The 18,533-nt window shown below is 39.5% G+C and overlaps 2 protein-coding genes across 5 annotated transcripts in view; one reads left to right on the plus strand and one right to left on the minus strand.

Annotated features, from left to right (window-relative positions):
• The window catches only part of SCYL2 (SCY1 like pseudokinase 2), a 34,644-nt gene extending 29,047 nt beyond the window's left edge, over positions 1-5,597 (minus strand). For 2 of the 4 annotated variants that reach the window (XM_041474375.1, XM_041474372.1), the window contains exons 1-2: positions 5,413-5,596; positions 1,370-1,573 (exon numbers count right to left, since the gene is read on the minus strand). In XM_041474375.1, the coding sequence (XP_041330309.1) occupies positions 1,370-1,546 (177 nt within the window). In that variant the 5' untranslated portion in view covers positions 1,547-1,573; positions 5,413-5,596. Of the gene's footprint in view, positions 1-1,369; positions 1,574-4,897; positions 5,058-5,412 lie in introns of all 4 variants that reach the window. The other 2 variants (XM_041474373.1, XM_041474374.1) reach the window with 2 other exon arrangements.
• Positions 5,598-5,621: 24 nt separating this feature from the next.
• On the plus strand, positions 5,622-18,170 carry DEPDC4 (DEP domain containing 4). Its single transcript, XM_041474377.1, has 9 exons — positions 5,622-5,766; positions 6,702-7,128; positions 7,645-7,796; positions 8,302-8,488; positions 10,756-10,982; positions 11,822-11,964; positions 12,160-12,285; positions 13,463-13,541; positions 16,023-18,170. The coding sequence occupies exons 1-9, from the start codon at positions 5,682-5,684 to the stop codon at positions 16,238-16,240; spliced, it is 1,644 nt and encodes a 547-aa protein (XP_041330311.1). The 5' UTR covers positions 5,622-5,681; the 3' UTR covers positions 16,241-18,170.
• The last annotated feature ends 363 nt before the right edge of the window (positions 18,171-18,533 follow it).

An 18,533-nucleotide genomic window follows, 5' to 3' on the forward strand; every position in this document is an offset into this window, starting at 1 on the left:
AACTCTAAAACTGTTGGTCAGAGCACACATTCAAAGCTTGAAAAATGTGATATAGTTACATATACTCTGTCAACCATACAGTGAAAGAAACTTGCTACAACTCTCCAGACCTTAAGGATATACCTGCTACAGGTCAAATGCTTACTAGGCATGTAGATTGTATAAAACCTATCAAAACTACCATGCTTCCAATGTTATCACTTTCTATAGCTGAGTAAGACCAAAAAAAAGCCCTAGTCAACTGCTGTGTTGGGTAAATTCAGTAAATAAAAGATGCACAGAGCTCTGCACCAGCTAAAAATATGCATGAAAACATGGCAAACGTACCTGACTAAACATTGCTCAGACTCTGTCACACAGAATCAGATCACACATTCTTTGCAGATTATTTATTCTATATACTACATGTATCTATTTGCTACTGTTTATTTGCCTATGATCTAACAGACTGTATAAACATTTTCCAAAGTAATTTCTTTGTGTCCATTTCTTTTTGGTACATTTGCAGCAAGCTGTTGCATTGTCTAAGTGACTCCACATTACTTAGCTTTACTTTTAACTAAAGACTGTAATTTATTACACTTTTATTTACACTTGGAAATTTGTATTTCCTCCCCAAATTTGAAAAAACATTTTTCACATTTCTCTAGTGCAACAAAATAATTTTCTGTAATAATAATTCTTAAACTCTGTTTTTTGCAAACCTTCTTCTTAAGTCACAATCCCATATTTATTTATACATATATTCAAGTGAGTCAAAAGTTTGAGTATTGGTGCTCTAAACCCCAATACTTTAAGAAACTAAAAAGGAACAATACTGATCTGAAAGCAGCACATGGAAAGCATAACCAACTTTCTTCACAACCTCCTACTCTATCCCATGCCTTCCTGTTGCAGTATCTCATAACTTAACACCCCTAACTGCTCAATTTCTGCACCATAGCTGAGCAAAAAACTACAGTATTGCTGACAACAAATGATGACATACTTTATGATTATTTTAAACTGTAAAAAGACAGAATTGTTACCAAAAAAAAGCTGCAAGCTGCAACAAACTGGGGAACTAATCCATGTTAAAGCAAACTTCTTCCTTCTTGTCAGATCACTTTTAACTCAGATGAATTCTTCATTTTGGTTCCAAATTTTATGCTATGAATGCAGAACCACTTCTTTCTCCAACAAAAGGCTTAAAGCAAGTAATACTTACATATCTGAGAACAACGTACTCAAATAGTGCTGAGTTTTTTGTGTCATTTCACTACCCATAACATTAGTCTGTCCAGTCGGACTTTAACTGCCACTTACCAACTGCTACCAATCAATCTGTCATCTAATGTTTATAAACACAGGTCTTTACTTGATAACTCACCTGCTTTGTTGATTTTTTAGTTCCATTAAATATCTTCCAAGCAAGACCATTACCCCCACTGGCAATATGTCGCCCGACATCAAATTCCCTGGTGACGGGATTTCCCATGACAGCACTGGTGACATCAGCTGTCACCTTTGTGACGGTGCTCTTCAGCTTGTTCAGCATGGACTCCATGGTTTCAATTTGCACCGATGGCTTATCCTACAAAGGCAAGAAAACAAGGGTTTCACAGCCCTCTCAATTCTACCATTTCTTGATAACTGTAACCAAATAATGCAAAGGATTTATAAACTGTCCCCCAACAGGAAAGGTTCACACTCTGTGTATTAGAATACATCAAACAGAAAAACAAATCTGAAGGAAAACAGACTCCCTTAATTCCAGTGCTCACAGAACTACTCATTTGTCTGAAATGAAGGATTGCTTAAGATTGCAGGCCAGCAAAATAATGGATGTGTGTCATACAGACAGCAAGTAAAAACAGAAATATTCTTTCCTATGCAGTGCTTTTCAAAATACAAGCTCAAAAATCAATATTTTGCCCGTCAGACTGCTGACATTGCCATTTGTATGATCCAATGATTAATGAACTTAAGTATTAAGTGCAGGGGAAGGAAACAAGAAACCATCTTTTTATGCTTTATCAAAATTGTGCAAGGAAGCTTTTTTCACATCACCTTTCAAATTTTAGAGCTAAAAGACTGTGGCAACTTCCAATTTACTTCATCTTCCCCTGTAGTGCGGACTTTCAGAGTTTTCTATATTTTCTTAATAAATCTGACTTGTCTATTCTGCCAGATACAAGTTCTGAAGCCATTTATGCAATTGTTTCCTCTGATAATGTATACACAAGAAAGAATGAAGGCAGAAAACAAACAGCAGAAAAAAAATATATATACACATTCATCTTCCTTATCTGTGTGAGCAAAGAAAAAGAGAAATTATTTCCTGGAATCAGTATTATGCAGAATATTCAAAAGCAACACTTGAGGATATTTCTTCAGTCTCTCTTTCAAGTAAGATGTAAAGACAACTGTATCCTTCAGTCAAACTTTACCAAAATCAACCACACTGAAGCTACCTGGACATGCACTCCTTCTCTCCCTGGTACTATAGATTTGATTCCACTACAAATCAGGACAAATAAGCTGATTAGGTTTCAATTGCAAAGACAGACCTGTAATAGAAGTCTGTAAATATAAAAGAGGTAATAAACACACTAAACAAAACTCTTTAAGAAGCTCCCTGTGCTATGGGACAATTCCCTCCAGTGCAGTTGTGTGTAACTGTATTAGCCAAGCCCCAAGCAAACCTTAGCACAGTGCACATGAGGAATAGCTGTGCTGCTCTATCTTGACTCTTTAGATGTGAGAAGCTGTGTCTGAAATAAACAAGACAATCTGAAGAATAGCTAAGAACTTATCTGGTATCTAGTTAGTGTTTTGTTGAGAACATACCTTTAAATAAATTATGGAAACACAGAATTCCTTTATTACATAATTTTATTTCAGTAATTGAAATATTATTATTACAAGAAATTAATTTTACATTATGATTCACGATATGGAAAAACACACGCAAGCCCTAACTGTGCAGCCCTACACCAAACTTCTATGAAGACACTGGCTAATATCCCCATATGAAGAAACTTTTCATTAACCTAATAAATAGGCACAAACATGGATTATTCTAAAAAGGAGCTACAGGCATTTCCAGCTCTCAGCAATTTTATTCGGCAGCTATTCTGTGGGCAAACTCTATATGCTAAAAGACTATAAAGTCAATGCTAATGAGTTTAAGATAATCCCAAATCAAATTACTTGGGTTTAGATCTCGTGCTTTTTCCATTGTTTTGTTCATTCCCAGCCATCCAATCTTCTTTAGTACCAATGCAAGACCATCTTGTTAGGACTCTAAAACACTTTGCAAAATTAATTGCATTATGAAGAAAATGCATGTGGATGCATGTTCAAATTCCTTTGTGTAAATGTAAAAGGAAGCTTCTCTATAGAGATGGTGGTTAAGTGGTGTAGAATTCATTAAATCAGAAGTGTCCTCTGCTGTAGATGACAGACAAACTGCAGTGAATAGCCTGAAAAAGCCACTAGGTGAGAATGTCAACAGCATTCCAGTATCTGAAGTGCTAGAATATAAAATTCAAGCCTGGCAGACCCTGTCCAACCTGTTCCCCTCCAGCTTGATGGTAGGCAAACTACTGTTTAATTTAGCTTCTGAGCAAGCAGTACCAAGAAACTTATTTCTCAATAAGCAGATGGGGTTTAAAGTTTACATCTACCTAACTGTAAATTCGTAGAAATCCTCTTATCAACATTTGAATGTAAGCTAAAATTGTGTATTTTGCTCTATAAAAACAACTGCTATTACCAACTTCAATAAAAAATCTATACAGGTCAACAGGAACAATGTACCTAGAAAATCCATACCCCACCAAAAGTATCTGTTTTGGATAGTACCTCTAATATCACAAATAATGACAAGTTAACCATATCTGAAATACATAAGTCTAGTTCTCATCTGTAGGAAAACTTGTTCGTTCAGTTAAGACAGGTCTAGTATTTCCAAAAAAACCCCCAAAAAACCAAGTGGCAATAAAGCCAGTCAACCACAATGAAATTTGCATTTCAAGTTAAAAGGTAATAAATGAGACAAATGCAAAATCTGAAGTATAACAATGTCTGGACAAGCAACACAGAACAGGCAGTAAATGCTTAAGAACTCTTCCTGTTTGAATTTCATGAGAAATATTAATGCTACTGATTCTGAGTTCGTGAAACCTGGAACTAATCCTAAAAAATGCTGAATGTTCAATATGTTTTTTCATGAATGCCCCTCACAATCAGTAATGGTTTTTATGCTGTACATCAGCAATCATACGGCAGCATGATGAGAACAAACACTCAGCAAGGTAGTAAGCAACAACCAACACTGCACTCACACAGGAGGCAGAACATTCAAAATGCTGAAATACAGACTGTTGAAATCCAAAACAAAGACTGTCCACCATTTTTCAACTCTCACTCATAAAAAAACCTGCATAATGCAAACCCAGCAGTTTAACCTCAAACTAATTCATAGCTTCACCTTGCACATTAGCACATTGCACAGTAGCACAACGCATGCTACCACTACCATAATGCAAACCCAGCAGTTTAACCTCAAACTAATTCATAGCTTCACCTGATGTATGGTTGTGGTGCACACTGCACAGTAGCACAACGCACGCTACCACTATTCTGAACTATAACAAGCTGGGATCCCCTTTGGGAGCCAAGACCAGCAGGCTGGTGCGAAGCTACTTCACGCCACTCAACCGCATCCCATCCACCTGCCCCAAGCCAGGATCAATCCACAGGAGTAAGCGCTGGAACAACTGAGTCACAGCAAACAAAAGGACAAAACCCCAGCATTTCTAAAGCACAACCAGACTTCTGCATTTGTTACAAAAACATCGAGAGAGTCAAATACAATGAAGCACTGTGCAAGGCTGCCCTCGCCGCACGTTACCTTAACTTTCAGGCACCATCCCGGTACTGCGCTTCAGCTGAATCGCTACCAAAACCTCACGGAACGAGATCCATGAACACGGTTCTGTCTGTCGCCTGGTGACAGGTGAAACCCAGCCCGTACGCTGCACAAATCCCGGTCAGCCTCCTGCGGGCCAGCCCTCCCGGATGAAGTATTTACTGTTATTTACAGCGAGAGCGGACTCGCACCGCTCCGCGCCGCAGGGCCGGTGCCTGCGCTCCCTGCTCCGCGGGGCAGCCGGGAGCAGCGCGCCGGGGGGTGGGCACAGGCGGCAGGTGACCCGCGATCCGCCGGCTCGGGCAGCTCAGCGATCCCCGCCCGGCCCTGCCCGCGCGGCGATCCAGCCTCCGGGACGGCCCTTCCCCTCCAGCCCTCAGCGCTGGGCACCCGGGACCCGAGCTCACCGCCCCCGCGGAGCCGGCCGGCCCTGCCCGCCCCGCGCAGCGCCACCAGGCCACGGGCAGCCGCTGTCGACCCGGGCCGCGGCCTCTCACCTGAGCCCGCGGGAAGCTGCCGGCGCAGAGCCCGGCTGCCCGTCGCCCTGTGGGCCCGGCGGGCCGCCTGTCACGCCGGCTCCGTCTCTCGCTCGGACCCCGTCCTGCCGCGACTACTCCATAGTGACGGCGGCAGCCTCGGCGGCGGGGCGGGGGCGGCCGGAGCTCGGCTCACTTCCGACCCGCAGGGGCGGCGCTGGGCGCGGCCGGGGGCGGCGGGCGGGAAGTGATGCGCTCCGCCGGCTTCCGCCAGCGGCCCGGCCGTGGCCATGGCGGGGTATTTGACTCCGCGCTTCAGGAGGATCCGCAGCCAGAGCGAGTTGCAGCCTCGGCGAGGGAGCGGGCGGCGCCGAGGTGGGCGAAGAGCGTCATCCCCGTCTCTCCGCCGCAGCAGGTTTTCCCCCGCAGTGTCGGAGGCGCCGGGGAGCGGAGCGGGCTGCGAGGCGCCGGTGCCTGCCCGTTGTTTGTGCTGGCACCCCCGGCTGCCGGTGCCGCGGGAGGCGGCGGGCAGAACGGAGCTAGGGAGGCTCGGCAGCTGAACGGGGGGGAGAGGAGCTTCCTCCGGCCGTACCCCGGAGCTGAGCTTACGGGAGACGCCGCTGGTTGGGCTGGGCGCGGAGCTGGGCTGGGTGCCAGGCGCGGTTAATGCACGGCTAACCCTTGTTTGTTGTCTGCTGAGCTGGGCATGATATGTGAGGATCAACTGGGGACTTCGGAGCACCTCCCCCATGGGGCTGAGAGCGCTGGGGCTGCTCAGCCGAGAGAAGAGATGGTTTGGGGTGTCTACAAAGATCTAGAGAGAGTGCAAAGAGTATGGAGGCAGACTCTCCTCAGCGGTACCCAGAGAGGTTGTGATGTCGTGTGTGCACATCTCGGATTCTGGAGATACTCAAGACCTGGTTCTGGGCGACCAGCTCTGGGTGGCCTTGCTTGAGCAGGGAGGTTGGACTAGATAGACCCCAGAGTCCCTGCAAGCCTCGGCTGGTTTGTGATTCTCTTATCATTTAATGTGTATGTACACAGCACTTAGATGTAATATGTGTCATCGTAACAATGACAAAAAAAACCTTTGTCACCTCTTTTTAGTGGATTTTTGTTCTCTTCTCTTGACTCTACTATAGTGGGTGTGAGCTTACAAGAAGGCCTGACTCATTAAATATTATCTTTGTAAAATTCAGCTGGTTTCTGAATATTTAAAAAAAATATAGAACTAAAATCACAGTATATATTTTTAAGTATTAAAGTAAAAGTTTATAAATTTGTAAAACTTCATTGTAATCATTTTGCAGACTGTGATGGTCCTTTTCAAGCAACTCAGCTGTGGAATAGTATTATACATGCCCTTCACAATCAAGTGGAAATCAAAAGACGTAGACAACACCTGAAAACATATAGAAACTGCTTCACCGGCTCCAATGCTGTTGATGTGGTACTGAGCCATCTTATGCAAAGCATGTACCTAAGCTGCAATGATATTTCTCGGCTGAAGGGGGTCCGTGTATGCCAAGCGTTGATGGATCACAAAGTGTTTGAGCCAGTTGGAGCCAAGCTTTATTTATTCAAGAATGGGAAGGAAACTGAGTTTGAAGACACGGACTCTAGTCTCTATAGATTTGTAAATAGCAGTCTTGATCCTCTTCTTCCAAGAAAGAATATGGACAATGAAAGCTTATCTCCTGAGCAAATCTGCAAACAGAAAACAAAAAGATGTTCTAAGTGAGTTACTCTGAACTGTTCTAATTTTTTCTTTTTTTTTTTTAATAAGGAGGGTTTCCTTTAAATGAAGCTATGTCTGTCTAAACCAGGTGTTGGAGAATTCTGAAAAGTCTCTGCCAGTTTTGTGAAACGTTATGTCTAAATTGTAGATGCTTCCAGGTATTTTTGGGTATTTTGATCTGTTGTTTGTTATTTGGAATAGAGTCTGGCACAGTAGCATAAGCCTAGGAATAATTTGGTTTTGCTACCAATTGTGCTGAAATCTGAGACTTAGCAAGAATGAGCTCATTGCTGAAAGCCAGTAAACAAAGTGGAACTAGCAAACAGTATTTGGAATCAATATCCTTGCCCTTTCCACAAAGTAGGTGTGGATGATAGGAATTCTAGTAGCAGATTAGACTCTAGATATAATGTAGCCCTAAAGTTCTGATTTAAGAGAAATTTAGTAAGTAATAGAAAGAAAAATGTGTTCTAATACTATTTGTTATACATGTATTTTCTCTCCTCCCTAAGCAGAACAAAGTGTGGCACAACACTTTCAAACCCCTTAGCATTGGAAGCAGCTGATAAAAAGAGGATTGAGGACCTTCTTCAATCAATATATGTTCATGCATCTTTACCTCCAAAGATCATGGTTAATGAACCAACTCGCTTGCTTTCAAAAGGAGGTGAGGATTGAATTTTTTCTTTTTAAAACTTGATTGTTCTTCACTGTATCTTGGAGTGAGTGCCCCATTTCTGTTAAACAATGCTCCACAGAGACCTAAATTTAACCTGTGTTAAAGGGGTTAATGCTTGTAGTAACTAAACAGAAGGAAACACAGCAGGGTTATGTTTTTGCATAATGGTGCTGTTTATGAAAATACTACTTCAGAAGAAAGTAGGTCTTAAGATTAGGACTGTCTTTATTATGTGAGTCCTTTGCTTTTCACTTGTCTTTTTTTTTTTTCTTCTACTAATTAGAATAGTTTATTCTGAATCCTAATAAGATGGTAGAGACTTTTTTTTAGCATTCCTATTTTGATTCCTTCTTACCCAGCACAGTAACTTTACACTGTGCTGTTACCATGTTTTCTTTGAACACTTAAAAGTTTCTTTAGTGAGTAAAAACAAAGGTTAGTTGTTTACGTAAGATATTGTTTCTGAGGGTTTTTTGTTTGTTTATGGTATCAGTAATAGAAGATGTCTGGAAACAGCAAGCTCTGCTACGACTGCTGCAGTTAATTGATGTTCCCCTTCTAGAAGATATCTTGGTGTCTTCAGTGAAGACAAAATCAGACAGTTTTGGCAAAGAAGAAGACATGATTATCTCAAATACTTTCCTGGACAGAGAGGTTACGTGTAGCTTAAACTTGCCCGAGTAAGTTATACATCTATGAAATGAATTTGTTAGTAAAGACTTTATTTTAGTCTTGATCAAAGATTTTTGTTAAGTCAACAGATAGACATCATTATGCTTGTGTACTTGTAGACAGGGGTGGCATTAGTGTGATTGACTTCTTTTCAGAAGTGGTAAGTGATTTCACAAAAAGTATATGTTTAGGGTTGGACACTTGAGCATCTCAAGTAAACATTAAAACTTTAACCTTGAATGTTGTAAACACTCCTAGTTTCTAGACCAGATTCTTTACTCTTGGGTCCCTGTAACAGACATCAGAACTTGAAAACTTTATTCTGAGTCTTTGTCACAGTTCCTGGTGGCTGTGGTGTGAAGATCCACAGTCAGTAAGGCATCTGTTGTTAGCAAGAGAAAAGGAGAGACTAAGCTGTAGCACTGAAGAATGCTTATATAATGAGAATATACATGTGGCTGCATGTTGTCAGTGTTCTTTTCCTTAAATCTTCTCTTACTTTTCTAAGTAAGTGTTCCTGTTTAGTGTACTTAGGCTGATCTCTATCCTGCATATACTTCTGAGGAATACATCAAGGCTGATGTGAATGTCTTTTGTCAAATGACTATTTTTGTCAAATTAATTCAGTTTTTACCTGCAATTTCACAATCTTTGTTTCTGTTCTCCATGATAAAAATAAGATTCTGTGGATCTTAAATAATATTTGCAACTTGTCATTGGTTCAGATCAAATTATTTTACATCCAGAATCAGATAAAAGTAATTGTTCTTCTGCCCCACACATTTCTATGATTTTATATTCCTTCTATACAAAATCTTTGAGACTTTTTCCTCTGATCTTCTGGCTTCTTTCAACAATAAATTATGCACCCGAATTTTAGGGGCATAATTAGGTTATATTTTCTTCCCTTAGTCAAGATGTAGAGACCAGTAGATGCTTGTCAAAACTCATGCCTTTATAGTAGGTTATATAATAAACTGCTTCTGTAGTCCTCTGGGATTTAACCAACTTTTATTTTCCTTCTTTTTTTCAAACTAACTGTCTTTTTTTCTGTAAAGATCTGGTTTTTTCACCCTGGTTAGCCCTGGTGGGTTCTCAATGTGTGTGCTGGAGTAATGGTGGGGTGGTGTTTGGTTTTTAAATACTAGCTGTATTCCTGGGGTCAGTGACAGTCTGGCATGCTTGCATCTTGTTTTGGTCTGGGTTTGTCTCAGGTGTATTGCCTTTAGTGTAGGAAAAACATGGAAGTTGCTCATTTTGAGCAGATTCTTGAACTGCTGTAGTGAAATAAGTTACACAAACTGCTTAATAAACCAGTTCAGCATTGTGGTTCATATATGTGACTATATCTGCATGGTTATTTCTCTCTAGTTTTCTTTTAAAGAATTAAATGGACCCTAAGATAGCTCAGTTGTTTAGAGCATGGTGCTGATTACACCAAGGTTACAGATTCAATCTCACTTACTTAAGAGTTGGATGCAATGATCCTTGTGTGTCCCTTCTGAGAGACTTTTTCCTCTGATCTTCTGGCTTCTTTCAACAATAAATTATGCACCCGAATTTTAGGGGCATAATTAGGTTATATTTTCTTCCCTTAGTCAAGATGTAGAGACCAGTAGATGCTTGTCAAAACTCATGCCTTTATAGTAGGTTATATAATAAACTGCTTCTGTAGTCCTCTGGGATTTAACCAACTTTTATTTTCCTTCTTTTTTTCAAACTAACTGTCTTTTTTTCTGTAAAGATCTGGTTTTTTCACCCTGGTTAGCCCTGGTGGGTTCTCAATGTGTGTGCTGGAGTAATGGTGGGGTGGTGTTTGGTTTTTAAATACTAGCTGTATTCCTGGGGTCAGTGACAGTCTGGCATGCTTGCATCTTGTTTTGGTCTGGGTTTGTCTCAGGTGTATTGCCTTTAGTGTAGGAAAAACATGGAAGTTGCTCATTTTGAGCAGATTCTTGAACTGCTGTAGTGAAATAAGTTACACAAACTGCTTAATAAACCAGTTCAGCATTGTGGTTCATATATGTGACTATATCTGCATGGTTATTTCTCTCTAGTTTTCTTTTAAAGAATTAAATGGACCCTAAGATAGTTCAGTTGTTTAGAGCATGGTGCTGATTACACCAAGGTTACAGATTCAATCTCACTTACTTAAGAGTTGGATGCAATGATCCTTGTGTGTCCCTTCTGACTCAGAACATTCTATGAATCTGTGAAAATAAAAATAGGTAGAGCATTTTAAAGCAAGCACTAAAACAACCTTTTCCTTCTACAGGCTTGACAGGTGGCTCTGTGCTGCAATTGAATGCTTGGAGTATTTTCCTGACCAATTCCTAGTGATGGTTAGTCAGCAGTTACCTCAAAGCACTAACAACCCCAGCAGTCTGAATACATACAAGAAGATTCTTTTTGATGTTATAATGAAGTATTACAGTCAAAAGAAGGACTCTCTTCTTGCCACCCAGGATTTTGATATTCATTCAGAAATTATAAAACTTATAGGTAAGAGCAACCTGGAACAAAAAATAAGGATGAAAGCTGTGTAGAGGATGCCACTAAGTATCAATTGAGTGAATCATGACACCATTTGCAATGCCATTGCAGATGCACTTTTTAGGTTGGAAGGAAATGCTGAAGATCACTATTATGAACCTGTACTCAAGACAAGGACAAATTCCAAAGTTATATTAATTTGCTTAGGGCCTGGTCCATCTGAATTTTGAAAATCTGGAAGATAGAGATTCACCAACCTCTATGTGTACAGCTTTCAATATGTAACTACTCCCATTGTGAAAGTTACTTACCTCAGGTCAGAATTTGCCGTATTGCTACTACTAAGTAATAATATATAACTAAAATCATTGCTATAAAGTTTTTCCTCTTAACCAGAATAAGATTTTTAAAGTTATGGGCATAGGGTCCTTTTTAGTAATAGAAATTGTTTAAAATTATAAAAGGCCCTATTAAGAACCCTCCTATTGTATGCATACAAGTAAACCAGAAGGATTTAATTTAAATACAAGTTTAAGATTAATCCTACTTAAATAGGCTTTGTTGCTCCTGCATCAGTCCTATTGGGTTGTTGTTGTGCCTTAAGCCCAGCTGCCAACTAAGTACTACAAAGCTGCTCACTCACTGCCTGCTGCCACCCTGCCCCTGGTGGGGGAGAAAAAATTAAGACTTGTGAATTGAGAAAAGAATCCTTTAATAATTGGAACAACGTGAAATTTTGTTTAGAAGGAAACAGCCCCAAAACTGGGATTATTATTGGGATTTAAATAAGTATTCATGACTCTGAAAATGAATAGTAACATTGGATATTCTGTTCTACTCCATGGCAGAAAAAGGAAAAACAGATCAAGCTCTAGAGGCATTGCAACTTTATTTAAAATTATTAGCACCGAATATCAGTGAAGAACTCCACAGGCTCCTTACATTCCTGGCCATTGCATCAGAATCTGAGGGCTATAGATTGCAAAAACAAGTAAGTATCTGTTCTGCTTAATGTGAAAAATAGCACTTTCTCATAGTAAAGCTAAAATTTTTGTCTAGTTAGAAGTATTCTGTTTACTGCCTTTCCGTGTAATCTGTTTCCCACTGGTAGTGTCCTGTTGTAGTTAGTCTTTGCTAGCACGCTGCAAGTCAGTCTAATGCCAAATCTGGGTGCTACTTTTTCTAGTTTGAGAACAGATTTGTGATCATCAAGACTTGTACAAAGTTCATCTTACAAAACAGGATACTGTCAAAACCACAGGCGGAACTGCTGACTCAGTTTCTGATGGACAATCACTCTGAGCTCTTCAAGGTATCATTCTCCTTACATCATTGGCTTTGTCATTTTAAATGTTAAATGCTATGAATTGCCTTTTTTTGAGTATGGCAAGTCTGAGGAGCTGTGTTTAATGTTCCATTTTTTACAGATTATTAGTATAGCCAAACAGAGTAAGAAGCTATTCCAGACTATATAGGACAGATTTTTTGAGAGCTTTGCAATCCTTTATAAATTATATCCTCTCTTTATATTTGCATGATTTGTATTAGGAAAATAATTAAAATATTAATAATCTTTATAGGGTCATTTTGGCACCTTGTTGGTAATTAATGCCTACTAAATATTTAGGTATCTTAGTGCCTTTCTCCTTTAGAAGTTCACTGGCATACTCTGAGTGGTAGAAAAATGGCATGCTGTTGTACCTCAGTGTATATGTATAGCTTTGACAACTCTAAAAGATCCTTCAGAAGTTAGGAATGTTAGCTTCTAAATTGAAGAAAACAAATACAGCTACAAAATGCTACTCCTTAATTTATGTTCCATCATATTATCACAGATTAAAAGATGAAACTTTACTCTGTAATGACACAGAAATTTGCTTTCAGTAAAATACTGTTTTTGTACTTTTATATAACACATTAATTTCCACTGCTGAGTTCAGGTTGAGACATGGGAGAATTTTTTTTTTTTTTTTTTTTATTAGCTCCATTTTAGTTAGAAAGCATTACGTGGTTAGTGAGGGTTTTGTATTTGTTAGTACACAGCCAACCCCCCTTTTTTAATTTGTGTTAAGGTTCTGACATGAGGGTTGGGCCTTTGATTCCCCACTGGAGTTAGGGCCAGAACTGTGCAGCAGTGACAGCAAGTAGACAGTGGTTCACTCTGACAGCTGCAACTGAGAGCCTTGTGTGAAAGCCAAAATCAGCTTGTTTTGCACTGCAGTTTTTGCCATGGAAAACAGCATCTAGAACTTTTTGCTTCCTATTTCTTTGGCCAGAAATACCAGAAATAAGTACATGTATCTTAGTTTAACTAAGTGTTTTAGTGCAATTCTATGAGAGACTTTGAGTCTTTGACCTAAATAAATGTGGGCATAAATTCTTCTGCATTTAACTATGTGTTTTTAAAGTGGTTATCTGAAAGCTTTAGATTATTGAAATACAGAAGTATTGCTTTTGTAATTTTTTTCTTTGTTGGGTTGTATTTTCAGGCTCCTTTAACTCTTCTGGAGCTAACAAGTAGGAGACTTCAGAGTTTGCTAGAAGGGCAAGATCCAGATATCAATTCAGGTAGATGATGGGATAAATTTTAATATAAATTATTGTATAAGAACTGATTGTTGACTATAATTGTGCATAGACTTCTTTTCCTTTGTTGGAAGTGAAGCACTGGGAGGATTAGTGGGTAATGCACTAAATTAAATTGTATGCTGTCTGCAAGACTGGTCTGAATATTGGAGAACAAGGATTCTATTAATCTGGTTTGGATGTGCTACAATTTTTAATTTATTTTTTTTTACCAAATAATTACTTCTGGAAATAGTGATGCAAAATGTGCTTCCTGGAGTGATTTGCTTCTAATTTGGTTTGGGAATTTGATGGGACTTTGTATTTAGGAACAGTATTATTTTTGCTACAAGACACCTATAAATTCTCACAGAACTGAATAGTTCAAGGTTCTGATAGATGACTTGAGCACAGACTTTGATTGTTGGTGTTTTGACTGTTAAGTGTTTTGAAGAACTCTCTCCTTTTTCTGGGTAAGCATAAAGTTTATTAAGATCTTAGGACTTACACACCAAGTGTCAAATGCCTTCCTTTTAGGCTACACTACCCTTCTGTATGTGGGGTTAATGCTTTTCAGCTTATTTCTTTCAGCTAACATTCTGTCTGGCCTTGCTGCCAATACTGATTAAAAGGGTTGGCTTAAATAATTGAATTTCTCTCTGACTCTTTTATCTTCTTTGACTCCTGTATTGCCAGTGCATTGTGTGTTTAAACACTGCAGAGAAACCCCTCGGGAAACAAATTACACTAAGCTATTTTGCTGTGTAATAATATATTTAATACGGCAGCTGCCAGAGAAGTAGTTTGGTACAGAATTTTTTACATCTGTGTTGGATTCTGGAATGAGGCCAAATTCCTTCTGGTTCAGTGTTCTGAGAATCACATTATTATGAAGCCAAAGAATACAGAGATGAGCAGCAGTGGGAAGAGCTGCCTGTCTGTAATATTCTTGGAGGCTGTGTCATCTCCATTGACACATTGACGAGACAACAGAAATACAAACCCCATATTCCATTTTTCCTACTAAGTTTTGGGGTTCCAATATGTAAATACATATAGGTTCCATCTACTTGTTGAAATAGTTTGATCTGATTGTAAACTCTGGCATGGCATACTCCTGTTTTCCTGTGTGCCTCATATGCTGGTGTCATTTTCCCTTTTCTTTCCAAAATCTTTCCTAGGAGCTATTGAGCGTTCTTAGCTGGTGAACTTCTTAAGTCCAGGTGGGAGCGGGAGGGAAGGCTGGGAGACCCAGATAAGAAAAGGGGTCTGTCTTGCAGGAAGGTAATCCTTAGGTCTGCTGGAAATAAACAAGACTAAAACCAGCAAGAGAACTGTGGAATTGGTTTTAATCTAGTAAGACACTTGAAACCACAGAACTAAAGATCCATGCTGAAGTTTTAAGAATTAATCTCTTTGTCAGTTGTTAAGCCTTCCCGTTTGAAAGAGTTGTCTTTTTTCTTCATCTGATTCTACTAAACCATAAAAGTATTGATGTTTGACAGACTTACTTTAGAAGAAGGGAAGGACAGGTCCGCATAAAAACTCTGACAGCTCAGGTTAATGCTGCTCTCTATGTGAAGCCTGAAGAAGATGGTGTTTGTAAAGAAGGATTAGTAAAAAATCTTTCCACTTTAGGCAACTGACCCTTGTTCAACCAAATTGCTCTCTAATATGTATAGGGAGAAAAAGTGTCTGTGGAGTAGCTGAATGCCAGTCTTTCTTCAGGCCAGAATTCACCTGCCCAGTTAGGGGGCTTGAGTCCTTGCAGGGCTGTACTTTATTGCAGAGATTCACAACCTTTTAATAGCTAAGTTGTGCTGGGTTATGTATCTCTCTTGTATCACCTCTGCTTCTGGTGCCCAAATCATGCTCGGCTGTCCACTCGCGTAGGCTATAACAGGCTATATAATAAACTGCTTCTGTAGTCCTCTGGGATTTAACCAACTTTTATTTTCCTCTTTTTTTTCAAACTTTTCTCTTCTGTAAAGATCAGGTTTTTTAAAGATCAGGAGCTTCACGTAGAAGCTCCTAAATTCTGTTCCAAATTTTTGTAGTCTGGTTTAGAGGCAACTATATCTCCAAAATATTTATTCACTTGCATTAGGTACTGAGCCTTGCTAAGATCTGATTTACTCACAGGGAATCTTTGGATCCTGATAAATGCAAGGTGCCGTTCTTATCGTGTAATGTTCGTCATTGTGGTTTCTGTGTGAGAGCTGTATTTGCTCTTTTCTTGCAGGCCTGTTTTGCAATACAGAATCTTCTATGATACTGTACTTGTAACACTGCTTTCAACTTTTTTGCAATTCATGTTTAGATTTCCATCCATTCTCAATGGAGAGCTGTAAGTTTGACATTACTGGCAGATGTAATCACATCTGAACTGGAATATCAATATACCTATGTTTTTTATCATATTTTTTAACAAGGCTTTTATTTGATGCATGAAAACTTAATCTGAACCTCTGATTTCTTACAAAGGTTTCACCTTCTGTCAGCGCATTACAACTAAAGAATATGAAGATCAAAAGCAACAAACCAATCAGTATCTTCTAGCACTGGTTCAAGAGATAGACAATGACCCTACTGTTCCTTCGAAGCAAAAGAAGAAATTAATCAAAGAATTCCGAAAATACCATTCTTTTGTTTACTGTAGTGGTTGTAAAACTACATGTGAATTTTGTACTCCAAATGGTTAGACTTAAATACAGCCTTTTTTTAATATTTTTTTCAAGGAGTGAAGGAGGCACATGAAAATTGCTCATTAAAAATGTTTTTATCTTACATCTTTACATCTTCAGGAACATCAGTTTCAGGAAGCTACAACTATCAAAATTACTATGCTGCTAAAAAGCATTAAATCTAATTAATCTTTTAAGGAAAATATACTTAATTATTTGGAAGTAACAGCAGCTCACTGCTTGGGCTGCCTTGATTTCAGGGTTTGGCACTTTTTTCAATCTGTCCCACAACCCCATGGCTTTCTATCTGAGCCACATCTATGTTCTGAGCCATGCTTGGGTTGATAATCAGTAGGGGGTTTTAATATTTTCTATCTTTAATAATAACTTCATCTTATCTTAAACCATAGGTTATGACTCCTGTGGGTATTGTAAAAGTGTGTAAAAAATGTTGGAAGCAGGTCAGTGGGTTTTGAATCTGCAGCAGGAAGGATTTATTAGGCAGGCGAGCTGTGTGTGCTTGCAGTCAGTAATTACAACCTCTTGTTACTGCCTTCCCACTCTGGCAGACTGAGCTGCTGCTCATTCAAGGGAAAAGTTACATTTTGAAGAAACGCTCTCCCTAAGGTACCGGAATGCAACAATTAGGTCACCCCAAAGCCTTCTCTTTTTCATGCTCTCTCAGCCTTTTTGTATAATAAACAAATATGTGATCTAGTGTGACAGGGGTTACATTACTTTTTTCATCCTTGCAACGGACATTTAGTCATGTATTGGACAAAGGCTCAAAGACTTGGTGTTGGAAGGGACCTCTGGTCTAGTCTCACCAGCCAGGTTGGAGTTGATTAGTGCAAGGCTGCTCAAGGACTTCTCCATCTGAGTTTAGAATATCTCCAAAAACAGATATCCCACAGCCTCTTGGGTGAGTCTGGTCCAGACTTTGACCACTCTCACAGTATTTAAAAACAAGCGAACAAACCTCCACACCAAAAAAGCAAAAAAACCCAATCAAAATAAACTGCCTTATGGTTAGGAAGAATTTCTTGCACCACCTCCTGTCCTTTCACTGGCACTGCTGAAGTGTCTGGCTCAGTCTTCACTCCCTCCTGTGAGCATTCTCAGGGGTAAACAATCACAGCACTCTCAGCCTCTTCCCTGTGTGACAGATCCTCTACTTCTCTATCATTTTCTTGGTCCCAGAGCTGGACTAGCTCCACTACAAGCATGATTTTTTTTTTCCCTATTTGTGAGTGTGCTGCTTTGTCTCCATCTTCCCATAGGCTTCAAATATAGTCAAGTCAACAAGATACCAAAGCTTTCTTAGAACAAGTGTTTTGTTTTTAAATTGAAATAGTGACAGTGTAAGATATAAACAACACAACCCATTACCTTTACACTTAGTTAACTTGCATATTTGAAGTAGCCTTATTTAAATTACCTGGCCCTATTAGAAATCAGGGAATGTAGTTGAAATCTCTGTCCATGAATCCCTGTTCATGCACTTGCTATTTAAGTGTGACTCAGCAGTGTGAAATAATTTCTAGAGGAGGAAAAACATCCAAGTTTCCCCTTCCAGAGGTGAATGCCTTAATTTCTATAGTACAGGGCCATGTATTCTTTTTCTAGCCCTGTGTGGGATTTTGGTCATTCTCCCAGAAGAGGGAGCCCATACAGAAGCAGGCGATTGAGACTTGTAAACGGGAAAGTATTTCCTAACTAGGTGCTTCTGGTGTTGAGCAGTAGAAGAAAGAGGTTTTTACTCGGTTCTTTTTTCTAATCTCTCTCTTTCTTTCTCTCTCTTTCTTCAGTCCCTTTACTGTCTCTTACTCAAAATACTAAACCTGGTAACAGGCAGGGGTGATAACATGGTAATTTGTGGGCTGGGAATTGCTTTGGGTAAAAACTGTGTCGTTAAAAAACAAACTTGCACTTTGTAACTTGATTTAGAATTTTCTTGTGCTAATTTAAATATAATAAATAATTGTATAAAAAGTGATGAGCCTTTCATTTCATAATGTATTCGCTGGGAAGAGGCAACTCAGGGGGGGTAGAACAAGGTATTATTAAACAGTAAGGAAGTGTTCCAAGCAGCAGTTTATAGCTGCCCTGTGGTTCCCTTCAGTTCATGGGACAATAAGCTAAGATTGATACAGTTCTGCAAAGGAAAGGAAGAGCTCTTGCAAGCCCTCTTTTATTCACATACCCTAACAGGAGGATCTACTCACCTTTTAATCTTCTGTTGACAGAAGCCTGTTACATCTAACGGCAGAACTGAACAGAACAGTTTGGTGAACTATAGACTACTGATTTT

This window comes from Pyrgilauda ruficollis, unplaced genomic scaffold (genome assembly GCF_017590135.1).
Source record: "Pyrgilauda ruficollis isolate IOZ18807 unplaced genomic scaffold, ASM1759013v1 scaffold32, whole genome shotgun sequence".
In the NCBI taxonomy this organism is placed as follows: Eukaryota; Metazoa; Chordata; class Aves; order Passeriformes; family Passeridae; genus Pyrgilauda; species Pyrgilauda ruficollis.